This window comes from Podarcis muralis, chromosome 14 (assembly GCF_964188315.1).
Source record: "Podarcis muralis chromosome 14, rPodMur119.hap1.1, whole genome shotgun sequence".
NCBI lineage: Eukaryota > Metazoa > Chordata > Lepidosauria > Squamata > Lacertidae > Podarcis > Podarcis muralis.
Window position 1 is genome coordinate 32,202,796 of NC_135668.1, and position 20,219 is coordinate 32,223,014.

The 20,219-nt window shown below is 43.8% G+C and overlaps 3 protein-coding genes and 1 non-coding gene across 8 annotated transcripts in view; 2 read left to right on the forward strand and 2 right to left on the reverse strand.

Annotated features, from left to right (window-relative positions):
* The window catches only part of TRAF7 (TNF receptor associated factor 7), a 33,216-nt gene extending 23,065 nt beyond the window's left edge, over window positions 1-10,151 (reverse strand). Inside the window, exon 1 of one of the 4 annotated variants that reach the window (XM_028705926.2) lies at window positions 9,977-10,151. The gene's annotated coding sequence lies outside the window, so the exon portion shown is untranslated. Of the gene's footprint in view, window positions 1-7,237; window positions 7,391-9,766; window positions 9,787-9,976 lie in introns of those variants that run through there. The other 3 variants (XM_028705930.2, XM_028705928.2, XM_028705932.2) reach the window with 3 other exon arrangements.
* A 349-nt stretch (window positions 10,152-10,500) lies between these two features.
* Window positions 10,501-16,221, forward strand: LOC114584251 (E3 SUMO-protein ligase ZBED1-like). 2 transcript variants are annotated; one of them, XM_028705923.2, is made up of 5 exons: window positions 10,501-10,642; window positions 12,297-12,377; window positions 12,653-12,712; window positions 13,227-13,438; window positions 14,150-16,221. In XM_028705923.2, exons 4-5 carry the CDS (start codon window positions 13,326-13,328, stop codon window positions 16,083-16,085), a joined length of 2,049 nt encoding a protein of 682 aa, XP_028561756.2. In that variant the 5' UTR covers window positions 10,501-10,642; window positions 12,297-12,377; window positions 12,653-12,712; window positions 13,227-13,325; the 3' UTR covers window positions 16,086-16,221. The 2 variants fall into 2 exon arrangements, with proteins under 2 accessions (XP_028561756.2, XP_028561758.2); XM_028705925.2 differs by having other exon boundaries at window positions 13,268-13,438.
* On the forward strand, window positions 12,094-12,176 carry LOC114585009 (small nucleolar RNA SNORD60). The gene has a single exon (XR_003703784.1). It is a non-coding gene; the product is annotated as a small nucleolar RNA SNORD60 (small nucleolar RNA).
* Window positions 16,222-18,342: 2,121 nt separating the features above from the next.
* RAB26 (RAB26, member RAS oncogene family) overlaps window positions 18,343-20,219 on the reverse strand; it is a 111,471-nt gene continuing 109,594 nt past the window's right edge. Inside the window, exon 9 of the mRNA XM_028706236.2 lies at window positions 18,343-19,997. Coding sequence (XP_028562069.1) covers window positions 19,895-19,997 — 103 coding nt within the window. The 3' untranslated portion in view covers window positions 18,343-19,894. The remainder of the gene's footprint in view (window positions 19,998-20,219) is intronic.

Here is a 20,219-nt window from a genome sequence, read left to right on the forward strand (position 1 = left end):
AAAATATACATCTCAGGTGTCAAAGGCCAGGGTAAAGAGGTGTGTCTTCAGTATTCACCAGAAGCTGTATAATGAAGGTGCCAGGCACACCTCTGTAGACAGGGAGTGCAACAGCTTAGGGGCTGCCAGAGAATGCCCTCACCTGGCACTGCTGGCTTGGGCTGATGGGCACTGTACTCCAAAATGTTTGGAGGGTACCAGGTTGGGAAACAGCTGGATAGCTCAGTCAGTAGAACATGAGAATTGTTATCTCAAGGTCGTGGGATCAAGCCCCACGTTGAGCAAAAGATTCCTGCATTGCAGGTGGTTGGACTAGATGACCCTTGGCATCCCTTCCCTTCTATGATTCCATGATCTAAACAACAGCTAGATAATTGTCTGAACTGGTGAACTGTATGGAAGATTTGCTCTCAGACCAACTTCTATCCAGGTAAAGATGGAAGATGATGGGTCCACCTGAAACACTCCCAACATTTCTCCAAGAGTCTGACTGGGTCAAAAAAAACAAAAGGTTACCATTTAAAACAAATGCCAAAGGAAGCCAGATCTGGCCCCTCCAGAGGGCAGGTGCTGGATGTGCTTCTCCTTGATACAAACTTCTCAGGGGTTGTGCTTGGGAGGAGCTGGAGACTCAGCCTTTGCCTATACACACAGCTCAGGGTTCAATCCCCACATGTCAGGTGTCAGGCATAGGAAAGGAAGCAGTACCTAGCTAGCCACTTATTAGGCTGCTCTGTGATGTGCTACAAAGCCAGATACCTAGGTGCTTGGACCTCTCCTTGTGTGGGCTGGCTTCTTGGAGGAGGCACAGCTAACACACTTGGATCTTCTGTTGCAAAACATTTCTCTTCCATGTGATCTGAGCCATATGTGGGAAGAGGCCAAGAGCAAAACCTTGGATCAATTAAGGGAGCTGCAATTCCTGGACTCTACTTGCCCTGTTCAGCTCAGAAAACGACAAGGCAAACTGTGGAGCCGTCAACACCGTAACAGAGAAACTAACAATTCATTCTTACAAGAGAGCTCAGCTTCCAGGTGCTTTCTCCTTTTCCCAGCTCTTTAAACACTTTTTACTAGGTTCAAATTCTCAAAGCAGCCAGTAATGAAACCAAAATCAAAAAGGGCATGGGGGGAAAGGGAAACAAAGGAATATCTCCCACCCTGTATAGCCTGGGTTTAATTTGGATGCTATTAAAAAAATTGTGGCATATGAAATGGTTTCGCTACTTCAAGCTAAAATTCCACTAAACACAAAATGAAGGTGTACTTCAACCAGATGAGACAATCACATTCTTATGAAGTCAATGGGCAAAATGTTCAAGATTGATATAAAGAGGAAGAAGCTCACTCAACAGGAAATTAACTTTGGGTTTTGCTGCTGTGAGAAGCAGCAGAAACCAATCACTTTCGTGACATTAAAGAGCAGTAGATACTAGCCATTTTTCTACAAAAATTTTCGCTGCAGCTATTAAGGAAACATTCTGTGCTGGTTCACACACATCACTTAAGAGTCGAACAAAATGTGGCCAAGCAGTCATGCTTACCGTAGGCTCTAATTTTTAAATTAAATGAGGTGTGTGGTGAGAGAAGCCTGCAACATCCTGAGATGAGCACAAGGGATGGAGTTTGTGATGCTTCCAAAAAAGGCACTTCCTTCAATGCCATGAAGAAAGACTCTCTAGCGAGGGAGATTTACTAGGGATTACCAATATCCTTGGATTATTCATAGCAGCCTGGAAATGGGTTTAAGACCAGCAGCCAAAGAAGGGATGAACTTTCATAGATTAAAAGGGCATGTAAAATGAAACAGGAGCTCCACAAAATAAACATGATGAAGCAACAAACGTGGAAGGACCCCAGGAATAGGCCCTTGAGCATCTAGCTGTATGCTCAGCCATGTGGGCTTTCAAACACAGAAAAAGCAGATGATGATGATGATTTATATACTGTCCTATACCCAGATGCCTCAGGGCGGTTCACAGAACAAAATCAAAATATAAGACAACAAAATATATAATCAAAATAAAAACAACCCAATAACCCCCCTCCAAAACCCCACATTTTAAAAGGGCATAGGATGTCAATCAAATCAACCAAAGGCCTAGTTAAAAAGGAACGTTTCTGCCTGGCACCTAAAGGTGTATAATGAAGGTGTCAGGCAAACCTCACCAGGGAAAGCATTCCACAGACACAGTAAGTAATTAAACAAGATATGACAGCAGAAAAATGGGGTGAGCAAATGATTTTGCAAGCCCAACAGGAATATAAGCAGGAAAGGCTTGAATTGATTTCCTGCCCCAAAAAAGTTGGGGCTGTGAATTTCTAACTGCTGTGAATCTAATTACCTCTCGCCAAAGATAAAGTGGTGTCATCTGGAGCAAATGTATGTACACCCAACTGTGGAGAGGGGGTATGCAGAAGCTTGGCGAGGCCACCAAATGAAGTTCCGAAGTCAGGGAGAATGTGACAGACCTCAGTAATTTAAGGAATGCCTTAATTAAGTGATTTGCGCAGCTTGGGAAACATGGCCCTATTTTTTAAATGCACATCCTGCTATTTAATGCTATATTGCTCTTAGGAGGGTTTTGCTTTACTCTGACCAATCGAGGACCCTCCTGGAGAATTGGTCATAGGCAAGATCTAATTAATTTTTCCTGACTCATTTTATAATGGTGGCTTGACTGTAATGATGTGTGCCTTGTTTATATCGTATGGAAGTGTTTTTATTTTTATGTTTTCCTAATTAAAGTGATTTTTAAAATATACTTTTTATTAAAGATTTTCTTGGTTTACAAAAGTACATGCATTGCCTCTTTTTTCAGATTGTAAAGTCTTTTCTACAAATCCGTTACATTTGGTATGAGAGTGTTTAAAAAACAAAAATAATATTCTGATCTTAACTTTGGAAGAAGACAAGCTCTCTTTCTCCAGAAGCACCTATCCAGCAACAGTGCCCTAGCTCCAAGAAGGAGTGATGGCCACCAAGATGGATGGGTAAGTCCTACTCTCTTCTGTTGGAGACAGCATGCCTCTGAATACCAGTTGCTGGGAATGACAAGCGGGGAAGAGTGCTGTTGCTCTCAGGTCCTGCTTGTGGGCTTCCCACTAGGGCATCTGGTTGGCCACTGTGAGAACAAGTTGCTGGACTGAATCGCCCCCTCCCCCCCCATCTGATCCAGCAGCTAGTCTCTTCTGGTGTTCTCTACTCCCAAGACTGTATGTGCTAAGCCATGTTCTAGCCTGTCTGTTCCATCAGCAAACCAAACCTCTCACTTTGCACTAGGAACACAAGCAGTTTGAGTAGCCTCTTGCCACAGTTGGCAAAGAAGAACATGCAGCCCTACCTTGAAGAGGTGGTGGTGGAAAGACTGGATCCAGATCCCACGGCCTGCCTCTGTTTGGAAAAGACAGCTGTGCAACTCAGGGTTGTGCTTGTTTGTTTGTTTGTTTGTTTGTTTAATTTACTTCTCTGTTTCTGCCAAAAATAAAAAATAAACCTGAAAGAGTAAGCTGAAAGAACGAGCTTTTGGTCAGTCACATTGCTGATGGCAATCAGATGCCAGAGAGGAGGTGGAAGCCATCCACCTCAGTATATGATTAGGAACAGGGATAAGAACATAAGAGCCCTGCTGGGTCAGACCAATCAGGGTCCACTGAGGCCATCATTCTGTTAAGAACATAAAAGCAGCTCTGGTTGATCAGAGCAAAGGCCCCATTTAGTCCCACATCCTGTTCTCACAGTGGCCAGCCAGATGCACCAGTGAGAATCCCACAAGCAGGGTATGAGTGCAACAGCAGCCCGTCTTCCCACTTGTGATTCCCAGCAACTGGTATTCAGAGGAGGCTGAGCAAAGCCACTGTGACTAGTAGCTATTGACAGCTTAATACTCCATGAATTTATTCTCAGTTCTCGCCAGCCAGATGGATATGGCCAAGTGATGTGCTGGTACATAAGAAACCTACGCCATTATTTATATGGATTTATTTACATTTAGGCTTCCTTCTCCCTGCCCCCTTATAAAATCTGATGTACTCCAGTAGTATTTGTGTCCTCCTGTTTCCTTTGTTGAAAGTCTGTTTACTCAGAAGAAAACAAACAATTGCAGGACTCTAGAATGAAGTGGAGTTACTCATGGTGAAAGAAAGAAAAAACCCACAGGGCTCTCCGTTTCCTGCATTTGTTGATCTGCACTTAGAGGCCACAGATCCAGGCCCTGTCCTGGGAACACTGACCATAGCCCATGAAACTGCTTCCTTAGCCAACTTCTGCTGCAGCTCATAGGCACTCACCAAAGCTGCATCAGAGAAAATAGATCTGTCTCCTGCACCTTCAGACTCAAGCTCAACAAACTCTAACACAACAGAATCACCTTCAACTGACAAGGCAGGTTGGTTTGACAAAAGTTGCAAATTAGTAACACAGAGATTATTTAAGTAGACATGCTAGTTATCAGTGGGGTTGTCCTTTGCTGAGAAAATACTGGCAGGGTAACCACAAAAGCTCTTCAGTCAAAAGTGCAGCCTGCAGCCATCTTGATGTCTCAAAACCACTCAGAAGTATCACCTCTAAGGCAAGATTAAACAAGGTATGAGGAAGGCAACTGAGGGCTCATCTATGTTTCTCTCTGGGAGCTGGCTATTTTGTCCAAGTCTCACCTCTCCTATGGTCTGGTAATAGAGGAAGAATGGGCAATATTGTGTCCTCTAGATGTCAATGAACTGCAGTTCTGATCATCCCTGGCCACTGGCCCGATGGCATCTAACTGAAGGGTCACAGGTTCCCCAGATCATTACCAGTTTTATGAATACATGCATGTTAATAGATGAACCTGAAGGACTGATACTGGATCTGTTCCAGAAAATGTTGCTCAAGTTTGGTCCAGCTTATGCTGCTGGCAGCAAAGATTAGTTTAGCCCAATTATGGAATACGGAGGAAGGGAAATATTCCAAGCATTTAAGAACTGGTTAAGTAAGCTGTTACTATCGCAGAAAATAAAATAAAATTACAGACACTAGAATCAAAAGCAAGACTGCCAGCCCGATACTAAAGTAAGTGAATAAATATCTGAAATTCCAAGCTGCCACAGCAGACAGGGTACCGAGGATTTTCCCCAAACCACACTAGGAAGCATATACAGTGGTACCTCGGGTTACAGATGCTTCAGGTTACCGACTCTGCTAACCCAGAAATAGTACCTCGGGTTAAGAACTTTGCTTCAGGATAAGAACAGAAATCGTGCAGCAGTAGTGCAGCGGCAGCGAGAGGCCCCTTTAGCTAAAGTGGTACCTCAGGTTAAGAACTTTTTCAGGTTAAGAACAGACCTCCAGAACAAATTAAGTTCTTAACCCGAGGTACCACTATAATCAGTGTTAAATAAGCTTAAGAGAGAACCTAATGTATTATTTACAACAACGAAAAGATAGAATTTTTAAAAATATAAGCTTACATAGACTGAGCAAGGATGGAAACTAATTCATGTCTAACCCTCTAAAAAACAAATCCGAGCCAAGACACTCTGCACTGAAATCAGTTCACAATTACTTCCTTAAAGGTATTTCACATGTGGTTGTCAGGCTGAGTCACCTGGGCATTTTACAATGCTGCCAAAGAAACAGCTGAACATTTTCATAGTTCAGCATAGAAGTAAAGAGCGAAAGCTGGCTCTCAGCATTTTTATCTTTTGGGTTTCCTGGACACATTGGCAAGGTCACCACTGGAAAAAGGATGCTGCGCTAGAGAGACCCTTGATCAGTTCCAACAGGACTCTAGTTATATTATTGATTATGCCAGCACCACTAGGTATTTTCCATCCCTGTGCAGTTAGAGCTGCTCTGCCATGCCGCAATCATCACTACTCAGGGTACATTTGCTATGCTGCTGCCGTTGTAAATGTGTAACTTGTGAAAGGTGCATGCAAAACCTTACACGAGGCCTCTATCAGGGGCTTTGGACTAATCTGCTCCTCTAGGTACTTAAGGACATGTCACTCACATTTCACATGCTTGCTGCATGAAATACTAGTCACATATACCCATGGAAACTAATGCATAGAGCTCATCTATGATGCGCCAACTTAGCAGAAAGCCAGAAACAGCCCACATTCATACTGGATGCACCTGGGCAGTGTTCAAAATTAGTCAGGCGGCAGGTGCAGGTTGTATCTGGCTATCAACCACTTGTGACCAAGTGAAGATGCCTAGTAGCCAGGATGGCACCTGTCGTCTCCGCCATCTGGAGGTGCATCTTGGGAATCATTGGATTTGGATCTGGACTGTTCTCACATGCTAATACCCCATTCTGTAGAATGCTATCAGTTATACTTTATCTGTACAATTAGGAATGAATTTCTGGAACCATAATGCTGAGTTTCTAACACTGCACCTGCACATTAGGAAGGTCTGGACCCTTGCTAGTTATTGCTTGACAAATCACAGCACACGGCATTCCATCCCCCAGCACCATTTCACAATCCACCAGAACCAGAACCTAGCCTCCTTGCATCTCAAAAGGTAACAAAATCAGAGAAGCAAGAAAATGATAGGTGATTTTCAACTGTCTGCTTTAACTTTGTTCTTAAACCAAATTAAAAAGCAGTGCACAAGGCTAACCTTTGCTTCAGCTGGCCCAAGAGCCCAGAAAACAGCTGTAGCGCTTCATCCAATGGGTGAAAGACCAGCTGGCTTAAAGAGCTGCCCTGAAAAATGAAAACTCTGGAATCACTGACATTTACACCCTCCTTGTACACAAAACCTCCTAAGCATGAAAGGGAAGTTAAACAAAGCCACTATGAAGCACAACCGCCCATAGGCAGAACACTGCACCTTCCTACAAGGAAGGAGGCAACAGTCAGCAGCTATCCAGAATGAGGAGGAATAAAGAGCAGCAAACAGTTTAACACCAGTCAGAACCAGGACACCTCAAACCATCCTTTTGCTCAGGCACCTAAGAGTTCAAAACCTTCTACAGCTCCATTAAGAGCTAACACAAAACAGGAACCTAAACAGTTAACCACCTTGGGAGCCTGTGAGGATGAATAGTGGCATCTAAGTTGGAAAAATAAAACATGAAGGTTTTTCAAGTCCATAAACTGATTTGAGCTCAAGTTATTCAACTGACACAACTGATTCCAATTCTCTCTGATCTAGGCAGCAGTTTAGTGATCTGCTGATGGGCTCACACAGAGCCATAGTATTTTCCCAGTGAGAGCGAGAGAGTCCACAGAGGAAGTGTTTTACCTCACATGCAGACCGAGAGCTGAATCATGCAGAACACTCCACAAAGAAGATCTCAGGCAGAGATTTCCCTCTTTCAAAATGTCTCTTGCATGCCTGCTGGCCTCTGCTGTAGTCTGCTCTCTCAGTGATGTAAATAGGAAGGCATGCAGAGCAATAGGCGATATGTAAATTCATCAGGAAAATCCCCTACCAACCTCAGCCAATCATCTAGCACTTCCTCATTCCCAACAGGCTTCAGCCAAGAAAGGGAAGCCCTCCTTACTCATAGAAGGGCAAGTGTTTCTTTTAAAAAAAAAAAACAAAACACACCCATCCATTTGAACATATCAAGGTTTTTTTAAAAAGCAACCCATGAAATACATTATTGCAGCCTGCAAACTTAAGGCTGAAACAGTAAGTTGCTGTAACACTTGTCCTAAACTCAAGGAAGTCCACCGTAAAAATTATAAAATCAGAATCTCATAAAAAGACTAAGGCTGTGTACCCACTGTACATTTAAAGCACATCACTGGTCCCACACCTGATAGGAAAAAAAAATATCAAGGGAGCTATAGTTTGTTATGGGTGCTGAGAATTGCAGCCCTGTGAGTGCAACAGTGCCCAGGATTCAGGGGTGAGAATTAAATGTATGGTGTGCAGGCAGACTTAGAGCAGGAGTGGGTAATTTATGACCCTTCAGATAGTATTGGACTCCAAACCCCATCAGCCTCAGTCAGCAAGGAATGATGATAATTGTAATGAAACAATATCTGGAGGGTCACAGGTTCTCCAACTCTGAAGTACACTGCAAAGGCCCTCCAAATCTGGGGGGGGGGGGTGTTTGCTGCAGGAGTGCTTTGTGTGCCATCAGCCTTGAAAGAGATTCTCAGAAGTGTTAAATAACTACTGTCCAGTCACAAATACAGTGGTACCTCGGGTTAAGTACTTAATTCGTTCCGGAGGTCCGTACTTAACCTGAAACTGTTCTTAACCTGAAGCACCACTTTAGCTAATGGGGCCTCCTGCTGCTGCTGCTGCCGCACCACCGGAGCACTATTTCTGTTCTCATCCTGAAGCAAAGTTCTTAACCTGAAGCACTATTTCTGGGTTAGCGGAGTCTGTAACCTGAAGCGTATGTAATCTGAAGCGTATGTAACCCAAGGTACCACTGTAGTTACAAACTTAATTCGTTCTGGAGGTCCGTTCTTAACCTGAAACTGTTCTTAACTAGAGGCGTGCTTTTGCTAATGGGGCCTCTTGCTGCCGCTGCACACGATTTCCATTCTCATCCTGGGGCAAAGTTCTCAACTCGAGGTAACTCTTCCAGGTTAGCCGAGTTTGTAACCTGAGGTGTTTGTAACTCAAGGTACCACTGTACTCACTTCTTGGACAGGGTGCCTGAGAAGGCAGTGGCAATCCAGCTGCAGGCCCTTGTATGGATCAGACACTGCCTTGGTTGCCCTGAAGTAGTTAGAGCAGTCAGTTGGGTGCCCAAATGGACTGCCATCCCAATCAGCACCAACATTAAATATATATATATTTAAAGCAAGTATGGTCAGGATTCAAGTCTGTGGAATCTACTCTGTTTTTTAACATCTAGATCCCTGAGATCTGCTAAATGTAACCTGGTGTGAAGGACCAGAATTAAAGAAATCTGAGCCTCCAAATTTAATTAGAATACCAAAGGTGGGGGGGGGGGGGACCGCCAGTCCTCATTCTGATTACCCTCCCCCAACAAAGCTTTCTTCATTTCACTATTATAATGTGGGGTTGCATTTTGCTACAGTTATTATAGTTTATAGTTATTATATTACGTTATAGGGAAAAGGAGTTTATTTTATTCTAACATATTATATATTACGTACCTGCCAATCTACAAGAAATTGCTCAGAGACCTACCAGAAATTTCAATATGCTTTCTGCCCACTGATTTAAAGCATTTTTGTAGTGCTCTTCAACAAAAAACAACAACAAAACCCCTCTAGAACAACTTATATACAATAAGTTAAAATAAGACAATTCACATCTACAGGCTTACAATCCAAGCCAGGACACACAAGGAAAGGGCACAAGAAGAGAATAAACAAGCAAACTTGGGCACCAATTCTTGAAGACAGCATTATACAGAGATGCTAGATGGAGCTGATGCATTGGTCAAAGATCAGGGATTCAAAGCCCTACTTAACCGTGTACACTGCAATGTGACCTTGGAGCCAGTAACTATCTTTCAGCCTAACCTACCTTACAGGGTTGTTGGGTAGAGAAAAAGGGAGGAGCGGGGCGGATGGACAACAATGACAAAGAATATGATACAACAACAACAACAACAGAATCACAGACCTTGGGGCCAGTAACTAATATTCAACATAGCCAACTTCACAGGTTTGTTGTGAGGATAAAAATGGAGGGGCAGTCAAAAATATATATATTCTGCCATATATATTGCAGTATGTATATGTGTGTGTGTATACTGTATATATATAATCTCAATATCCTTATTATGCTAAAAAGGACGTAGTAAATGAATAATGCTACCTTAGCCTAACCTACCTCACAGGGCTGTGGTGAGGATAAAATGCATTTGGGGGTATGAAAAAGCCATGTATACCATCTTGAGCTCCTTGAAGAGATATAGAATATGATGATGATGATAATAATAATAATAATATTTTCCTCCCCTCAGCACCTGGAGGGAGGGGCGCCCGCCTCAGCAGGCCCCTCCCCCTCGCCACCCACAGGCCCCGCCCCTCGCGCTCTCACCTGACGCGGGGGAGTGGCGGGGGGAGGAGGCGGCCGGCCCAAGCGCGGCCCCCCGGCACATGGTGGCTCCCCCGCCTTCTCCCAGCCAGAGTCCAGCTCCTGCACCGCCAAGCGCCTGGTTGTCTGCTCCCCACCTCTGGGCCTCCCAGCAAGCCGGGCCGGAAATGACGACCACGCGTCGCTCGCCGCTCAGGCTGCCGGGATTCGTGGTTTTTTCCTCCCAGTGCAGCTCTTCACCGAAATTCCTCTTTTGCGGCCTGCGGCCTACAGTTCCCATGAGCGCCTGCTCCAGCGGCGGGTCGCGCGACCCTTCCGGCTGCTTTTTTATTGGTCTCGCTGAGAAGGCCTCCGTCTACTCCCCACCTTGATTTCTTTTGCTTCTATGGCTGTGCCGACTTTGAGTCACGTTAGGCTTATCCAATCAAATGTCCCGAGAGAGAATGATAGCGGCGGGGGGAGGGAGCAATGGCGTGAAGTTGTAGACTGCGCGGGCCAGTGGAAAGAGAGTCTTTAGGTGGAGGAAGACGATTGGCTTCAGAAGGTCGTGCGACAGGGCAACGCAATTGGCTAGCGTCCCTGAGCCAATTGGGAAGTGGGGCGAGTTTATAAAAGCCGATTCCACGAGCTCGCGCGTTCTTTTTCCCGCTTGCGCTCGAACTGTTGACGGTAAGGTTTGCTTTACTCGGGCGGAAAGGCCTGTTTCTAGGTCTATAGTGGTTAGTCTCGCTTGACCCAACAGCAGAACATTCCAAAAGGGGCACAAGTCACGTGTGAACAGGCGCAGTTGTGTTTTTTATTTAAAATGTTTTATATTTATTTAAGACCTATTGAAAGCTTTGGAATATTACGAAAATGCTGTAAGGAATGGGAAACCTCGTCCTGGTGTAGAATTGCAGTCACTGTTCTACCCAGAGTAAAAGGTAAAGGGACCCCTGATCGTTAAGTTCAGTCATGAACGACTCGAGGGTTGCAGTGCTCCTCTCGCTACTGGCCGAGGGAGCCGAAGTTTGTCTGCAGAGTTTTTCCGGGTCATGTGGCCAGCATGACTAAGCCGCGTCTGGCGAACCAGAGCAGCGCACGGAAATGCCGTTTACCTTCCCGTCGGAGCGGTACTTATTTACCTACTTGCACTTCGGCGTGCTTTCGAACTCCTAGGTTGGCAGGAGTCTACTCAGAGTAGACCCATGGTAATTAATGGACAGGGCAGTCTTCGGTCTAGTAATTTCTATAGCTATGCTCTGAGTGGGATTGACACTGGATGACACCCATAGTTTTTTAATCCCCACGTGTCAGTTTGTATGTTTATACCCTGGTCCAGGGTCACCTAGTGAATTTCATGGCTGAGCAGGGTTTGCACCCGGTCTGCAACATTACTTAGTTGAGATCTTATCCAGGCCACTAGATAAGTTACATGGCCCAAAATTATGAAATTGGTCCCCAAATCCAGGTTTATATTATGAAAAAGTTAAAAGACCACTATTTTAACTGCTAGATCTCTCACAATTGGTGATAGGGTGAATTGATTTTCTGGTAGCAGGGCCAGAAAGGAGACAATGCGTTTACCTTTTTGTATGAGTTAATGAAAGTTAGAACTTTGAAGGAGGTGGTAAAACCTCTCGTTCATGCCTCATAGTTCTCATGGAATGGGTGATCTGCTTTAGATCCTGCAAAGGACCCTTTACGTTTCAGAAAGGAAGGATCTTGCAACCTCTTGCTGATGCAAATCCTTCTCCGGCAGCATAGCAGGACAGTCATATCAATGTTGAGTGTTGGGCCAGTTCATTTTATGTGTAGGTCTCCAGTCTGGTTTAAGGCTTTGTTGAGGCCTCCTTCCCTTGTTTTTTTTTTTTTTTTCCTACCTGTGAGAAGCATTTGTTTCTGAGTGTGGCTAGGATGATTACAGAATTCTTCAAGGCATCTGGTTGGCCACTCTCGGAACGGGATGCTGGACCCCCTTTGACCAGGTCCAGCCCCTGGGGTCCTTGTTAAGGCCTCCTCCTTTACCTTTCCAGGTGTGTTTGCTGCCACTGAATGATATGAACCCAGTAGATAGGGAGGAGCCTAAACTGTGATTTTGGAAAATCTGTGTGGGTAATCTGTTAGGCCCATCAGACAGCAGCCGATGATGAGCTCTTAATTTTCTGACACCTCGTATGAAAACTGGTTGCAGTTTACTGATTACGAGCACGAGCTGAGGCTTAAAAGCTGGTTTCAGAGAGGCACCTTCCTTTCAAACTAGAACCTTGTTCCTGTCTGTTTTGAAAACAAAATGTATTATTGGCACTTTATTCATTCTTAGTCTTATTTTAATTTTCTTCAGGAAGCACACGGGAGAAGAGAAGAGACTATGTTGATATCAGAAGTGATCTAGCAGGACACTGGGTTGTGCCAGGCCTTTGTGGTGAGTTTTTAACCTTCATCCAAGAAAATTTACCAGACACATTTTTCATTGTGCACTTTACGCATAAGTAGACCTAGAGGGTGCTCCTTGGATGAATGGCCCCAAATTTTAGCCTGTTACTAGTTACAGTTTTCCTTTTGGAAAACAAAAAACCAAAAACCTGCAACATAAAATGTCCCAGAAATACATTGAGTTTTGCCATTGGGATGCATTTACTACCCCAGCCAATGTTAGTGCATTGAGATAACTGTATTATTCCATTGTTTTTCTCATAGGAAAATGGACAGCAAACAGAATATGTGGAGTGCCAATAGGTTGGCACAAACCTAATTCAGGTGTGTTGAATTTTTCAACTTTCAAATTCAAAAAATGAGGGGTGCTAAAAGTTGCAACATGACTTGGGAATTCTAAAAATATTTTGGTTGAATTAATATAATTTAGTTTTGCTTGCTAAATAAGTACAGTCATACCTCGGGTTAAATGTGCTTCAGGTTGAGCGTTTTCAGGTTACGCTCTGCGGCGACCTGGAAGTAACGGAAAGCATTACCTCCGGGTTTTGCCGCATGCGCAGACGCTCAAAATGACGGATCCTGTTCACATCGAGGTACCACTGTACATACAAACATCTTTAACATTTGTGTGGAATTCAACTTAATTTTAAATTTGTCTTATTTTAAAAAAATGTGTAAAATTGCATAAACATTTAAATAATTGTCAAGTACTTGCAGTTATATATTGATTTTATTTTTTATTTATATACTATACATATTTTTATATTGAATTGTATATTACAGTTAAACACGTATATAATTCACTAATGTGCTGTAGCTGTATTTGCTTGTTTCACAGATTGAAGAATCTTCATCATTGTGTTAAAAATTTCTTGTCAGTGCTGCATCTGCTGCTGCTGCTACTACTACCGTCTTAACCAGTGGGAATTGACCTTCAATGGATTCTAACCAGAGAACAAGTCTTGGGACATCCACTCACGTGAGCAATCTAATTGGAACTGGCAGAGAATTGTTGCCCTCTGAACTCCCAACTCTGCGAGACGTTATGAGGTACGGGCTGCAGCTAAGAGAACAAATTGGTGAGGGGGGCTGGGCGATGTATCAGTACAGTGGTGCCTTGATTTACGATCTTACTCTGTTCTGGAAGTCTATTCTTAAACCAAGGTGTGTTTTCACATAGCAGCAGGGGACTCAATTTACAAATGGAACACACTCAACAAGAAGTGAAGCATGCTCTTATTCCAAAGCAAAGTTCCCAAACCAAAACACCTACTTCCAGGTTTGCAACGTTCTTAATCCAAGTTGTTCCCCCGCTGCTATGGGAAGGCATGCCTTGGTTTAAGAACGCTTTGGTTTAAGAACGGGCTTCCGGAACGGATTAAGTTCGTAAACCAAGGTACCACTGTATATCATTCAAAACCGGTTCTGAAGTCCACATTATTATAGCATTTTCATAGTATGTGATGTGGCAATAAATCATGAATCGTGTGTGTGTGTGTGTGTGTGTGCTATGCAAAAATCATGATTTTGGAAAAACCGTGAAGCCAGTGCTTCTTTTGATTCCTGCGCAGTGCAGGCTCAGCTCTCCACTGCCATCTACTACTGTCTAAAATTTTAAAGTTGCCCCCAAGACTATATAGGACATTAATATCTTCTCCAGAAATCTTTAATTGTTTAGTTGAAGAATGCTATCATTGAGTTGCTTTTCATATATCATATACATCAAAATTAGATTTTTCTTTTTCTTTAATGTTTTCCCAGATTATATGTAACTCATCATCGCCGTTCTTTGAATTGTCCTGAATACCACCATTTGGTAGCCAAGCCCAAAACCAAAAGTGCCGTTTGGGTGCATTTTGGCTTGCCTGCTGATGAAAGTGACCGTGTGGTGGTTGATAATATCGCCATTTGTAAGATATGTTTGAATTCGGTATCTGCGAAAGGCGGAAACACCTCAAATCTAAGTAGCCACCTCAAGTTTCACCACCCACTGAAATTTAGGGAGTTGGCTTCTCCATCAAGAGACATTTCCGTTGATTCGTGTAATGAAGCTGATGATCCTCCAGTTGCAACAACGGTTAGTGCTGCTGAGCCTGCAGTAACGGTTGCAGAAAATCCTAAAAAACGGCTGAAAACAACATTGGATGTTCAGCCGCTCAGTTCAAAGGCACCGAAATCTTGTACTCAGGCAATCATAGAGTATGTGGCTACGTGCATGCAGTCTTACGACACAGTGGACCACCCAAAATTTATCCAGATGGTTAACACTCTAAACCCAAGATATAAGTTGCCCAGCAGCAAATACTTTGCAACCAAAGGAGTTCCAAAACTGTACAATGACACCGTGGAGAAAATGAAGAGAGAAGTAAGCCGGATAAAGGATACTGAGCTGGTCATCACTACTGATTGCTGGACATCAGTAGCAGGCACTCAATTTTTGGCAGTGACTGTACATTTCATATCAGATGAGTGGAAGTTGACTAATGCTTTCTTGGGCTGTAAACATATTTTGAAGGACCACAACTCAGATAATCTTTGTGAAATGCTCACAGACACATTATCGGAATGGGGCATAGATGTAAAGAATATATTTTGCAGTACTACTGATAACGGTACAAATATTGTAAAAGTAGTTAGGCAGCTTGGTTTAGAGCACGTTTCCTGCTTTGCCCACAATATAACTGTTGGGGTTAACCGAGCTTTAAACTTGACACAGCTGAAAAAGGCAGTTACAAGACTGAAAAACCTGCAGAATAGCATTAGCCATAGTTGGAAAATGAGAAGAGACTTTGCCAGATCTCAAGAGATACTTCAGATGGAGAAAGTTAGTTTGCCGAGTGCTTGTCCCACAATATGGTGGAGCACATTTAAGCTCTGCCAAACGTTTCTTGAAAACAAAAGTGCATTAAGTGAGATGTTTCTGGGTTATCCCTCCAAAAACCATTTGATGTTGGAAGAGAGTGATATCTCTGCTATACAAGACTTTGTGTCTGCAACTACTGTGTTAGAGGACATCACCACGACTCTGAGCGGAAGCAATGATATCACTGCTTCATCTGTTCTGCCGCTTTATAGACAAATTAAGAAAAGTCTCCAGCCTGATGAGGGAGACAGTATGCTGCTGCAGGATATTAAACATGAAATTTTGGGTGCACTGTCAGAAAAGTATGAAAGTGCACCTATGACAACCACTTTAGGTTTAGCTTCGCTGTGTGACCCAAGGTTTCGCCTGCGGTTCTTGGAGACTCCTGAGGCTGTCAGGCAGGAGGCCATAAAGAAGATGGCAGACTTGCATGGCAGTCTGTGTGCTGCTTCTACGGAGCCCAGTACTCCGCCTCCTCAGCCAAAAAAAGGGTTGGCAAAAATTTTTGATTTAGAGGAGGAAGAGGAGGACCTGGCAGAAGAAGGATTAGCACCGTTGTCTGAATTGAAAGCAGAAAAAGAGCTCAGAAGTTATATGGCTATGCCAAGAGTGGACTTTGATGAATGCCCTCTGATGTGGTGGAAGGCACATGAGGCATCCTTCCCAATGTTGAAGGTGCTTGCAAAGAGGTTTCTGGCTATCCCAGGAACAAGTGTGCCGTGTGAAAGTGTTTTCAGCACAGCTGGCAGTGCTCTCCAAAGACAAAGGGCATCTCTATTGCCAGAGAATGCTGAAATGCAGATTTTCCTGGCCAAAAATGTAAATTTTGTTTAATACATTTTCCTTCTGTAAATTTTTATCTGTTCTTTCTAGTGTTGCCTGGCTTATAAAAGAAATGCAAGCTTTTCTGGCAAGATTTTGTAAATTTTGTTTAATAAAATGTTCTGTAAAATAAATTTTTGACATCTAATTGCAAGCATAAAAAAATTCTTTGCTCTGGATTCGGCTCCCCTGCAGATGCTGGTTGCAAATAGGAAGGGAATGAAGATCTGCGTGAAGGAACTTGCTTTCATCAGTGTTCAGAGACTGGTTCTCTTGGAATGCATCACATGAGCTTGCCAGACCTGCCTGAGCATAACAGACAAGTCAAAAAGCAGAAGTGCCAAAAACAAACCCCTGTGTTGCAATGAGAACCAGTCACAGAAATATAGACCCAACACGTAGGCTAATAACTGTTAGAGCATATGTAATAGAATAATGAGATCATTCAGAAAGTAGAAATAAATCTATTAGTTCATATATACAGTGTAACAGACTAGTGGCACAGAACATTAAGCCATGTGTTCAAGATAGGAATCAAAGGTCAGTCACAATGGTTATTCAAAAGTTTCAACAGAAGACTTCTAAAAAGTAAAGTTTTCACAATAGTTTGTCAAAAGTTTCAACGGAAGATGTCCCAAAAGTCTCAAGGGGTGTTTCTGGAATGATACTGTTTCGTAATAGTCTTCATCAGCCAATATTTTTCACAAGAAGATGTAAGTAAGATTCACGCTATGGATCAGTGCTCACTATACTGGCTGATGAAGACTATTAAGAAACAGTAGTATCAGTTCTTGAGACTTTTGGGACGTCTTCCATTGAAGCTTTTGAAAAACTATTGAGAAAACTTTACTTTTGAGATGTCTTCTGTTGAAACCTTTGAATAACCATTGTGAGACTGACCTTTGACACCTATCTTGATTAAAAAGCAGAAGTGGGCAGAAGATGAGAAGAAAGCAGCTTGCTGAATCATAGAATCAGTGTTAGACGGGACCTCCGTGGTCATCTAGTCCAACTCCCTGCAATGCAGGTGGCCTGTATGCTGATCAAACCCACAACCTTTGCGTTATCAGCACCATGCTCTAAACCCAGCATAGGCAAACTTGGCCCTCCAGATGTTTTGAGACTACAATTCCCATCATCCCTGACCACCGGTTCTGTTAGCTAGGGATGATGGGAGTTGAGTCCCAAAACAGCTGGTGGGCCGAGTTTGCCTATGCCTGCTCTAACCAAATAAGCTAATGCTTTATTATTACAAGGTAATGTATGCCTAGGACACATTTTATCAGAAAGGCTGTGCTTTTATAATATCTGACATTTTCAGAAGGTAAACTTAAAATCCTTTGGTTTTCCAGGAGCTTTTTAATCAAATGTATGTTTAGCAAGCTAAATGTTCTCCAGTCACAAAAATAAGAGCAGATTTGAATTTCTCTCATGAAGAGCCTTTGGTGAAGAAGTTTGCAACAATATACTTTTTTTCCAACTACAACAATAGCTTATTAAAGAAACAGATTGTGTTTGCGCAATGTGCAGGGACAAAGGTATTCTGCACAGAAAACATCTGCCTCTGAATAGGGTTTCTGGCTCTTTCAGATTCTTTCAGATCAGCAAAGCGGAAAATGCAAGTTCTTGTAGGGGGAGTTTTGGCTTTACTTTCCTAAGGCTTTTGAGACCGGAAAACGACGTTTTAAAAAAGTCTTTTATTAGGAATATTGAGGTGGGGGGAGATAGAGAGAGAGAGAAAGCTATAAAGAAGAGGCAGCATTTTCTTACTACATTAATAACACTGTTTGGGAACTGGACAGGCCTCTCTTGCTAGGTGGCAGTAACAGCCAGTCTATGTAGGAGGCAGACCCAAGTCCCTGCAAAGAGGCAGCGTTTTTGAGTCCATGCTTCTCTTGCAAAGTGGAGACCGCGGAAGCCAAGCTGCAGAATTCTGCAAAGGGAGCGTTTGGATCGAGAGCCAGCAGCAGGCAGCCCCGTTGCTTTCCTATGGTACAGGATGGGGGAAAAAATGAAACTGGCCCAATTCACATACTATGTGGCTGGTTTCCTCTGCGATGAGGTGACCCTTGAAGCTTTTAGGAGAGCTGTGAGCATGCAAACCGGCTCTGAGGCAAGGTGGTCTTCCTTAGGAAACTTGTAGTAGCTCGGAAATAATAAGGAGGGGAAAGGAATCCAGCCTAGGGCCTTTGTTTCTGAATAAACCTTTTAAGTAAAAGAAAATGAGCAGTGTACACACACACACAAAACTCCCACAGTACCAAAGAAAGCATGATAACTTAGTATTTATAAATAAATATACATATATATAGCACTTTGAGTGTACAAAGCACTTCATATACATTCTCAATTATCCTTACAACGGTAATGTAAGGTGTTGGGTTATTCCTGTACTGTCAAGGGCTGGTGCTGTGCCAAAGATCTGGGGCTAGGTTGTGAGATTTTGCTTATGGCTATTGAGTCAGGGACTTTTCACCTTGTGCTCTCGGCCACGAAGCGACGATACCTCCCTTTTCTTGACGCCAACGGGAGGTGGAAGCCAGGGAGGGCTGCAGGCAGAAGCGGGCAAGGTGGTTTCTCAGCAGCTTCCCTTGCAACAAAGAGCAGCAAAGCCCCCTTCCTGGAGACCCCACAAACCCCCATGGGCATCGCACTTGCCTGCTCCTATGGGGGGGAAGCAAAGCGCTGCATTTTCAAACCCCTGCTGTAAAAAGAAAGCCAGGCAGCACCACCATCAAAGTAGCTGAGAGGGCAAGCGTTTTTTTGTACAAGACGTTGCAGCTGTTTGAAAAAGACCCTCTTGTATCCAAGAGCAACCGTGAGAGACACAGCAAGGGAGTTAAACAGTACCAAGTGGTGGGAGACAAATTGCACTTTAAAAATAGTTACTTCAAAGATACAAAACCAGTTAGCTTTGTGTTATAACCTACCTCCACAAAAAGAAGCCAAAGTGTTTGCGCTCAGGAATGAGCCAGTCAGACTCCCAGGGGTCAAGTGACCCAAGAAGAAAACATGGGATTTTTTCCCTTCCTCCCTACATGTTGCAGACAGCAGCAATTTCCCCTCCCTTTCTCAAATGTTAAGAACAGCGCAGGATTTAGGGAGGTGTGAGCAGTCCCCCCGCACGGGGTGTGCAGAGCCAAGGGAGCGCAAAATAATAATGATAATAAAACGTATTTATAAGGGTACCTACTCCGAGTTAAGGGGTGCCAAATTCTGTCCTTGCTCTAGGTGCTATATTACATACGCAGGACATGTATCGCAGTGTCAGCAGAGTTTGAAAAATAATAATAAAGAACTTAAAAGGGTTGGAAGTACCAGGCCTGGGCACTTGCTGAAGCTGCAACAATAACGTGGAGCACAATTCCAAAAAGGTTGCTGCCAACAGGGAAAAGCTTAACATCAAAGGGGGTACGGAATGCCATCCCCTAGGAAAATGTCCTACGTGCGCACCTCCAAAATGCACAGGAGTTGCATGTCCATTCACATAAACCACACATCCCGTTCGTTTTAGTGGCACCTGTGCTTGAAGGCTGCCAAAGATCCTTCACTCGCTGCCACAATTCCCGTTAATTATCAACTACCTTCTTCCCCGACAGATCTATTATTTTTAGCCTCTTAGCTGTGTCTGGCTTCCTGGAAAGAAGCCACCCAGGCCCTCCTCCGCCCCCCGCGCTCCCACATGTCCAATTTCACCTGGACAAACACACAGACACGAAGAAGGAATCATGTAGTGGCATAGACAGATGCAGCAGGGGACGTGGGACGCTGGTTGCGAGTCTTTGTACAAAGGGCGGAACCTCAAATGGGCCAGGCGGGTTCTAGGACCTGCAGCAGCCGGCGCCTTTCACCTCCTTCTTGACGTAGTCGTGGAGTTTAAAGCGAGGCTCATTGGGCAGCTTCATAGATCTGTGCTTCAGCTCCCTGGAAACAAAATGCAAGCGGTTTGATCAGTCTGGTTCCCATGTCTCTTATCACAGCCCTGCAGCAAGGCGTTTCTCCTGCTTACCTGTCTCAGGTAAGGACCAGTTTGCCGCCAGCATAGCACCATCACAAATGGTTCTTTTTGAGACACGGCCCCCTTGGTCCCATAAGCTCACCCCCAGTGCCACGTGCCCTGAGCAAGTTAAAGATGGAAAGTCAAAA

Bases quoted from the DNA above. Each gene is read 5' to 3' on its own strand.
- LOC114584251 (XM_028705923.2), top strand. From the start codon at position 13,326: ATGGATTCTAACCAGAGAACAAGTCTTGGGACATCCACTCACGTGAGC. The intron at 13,439-14,149 runs GTACGGGCTGCA...ATGTTTTCCCAG, and splicing joins ACTCTGCGAGACGTTATGAG to ATTATATGTAACTCATCATC.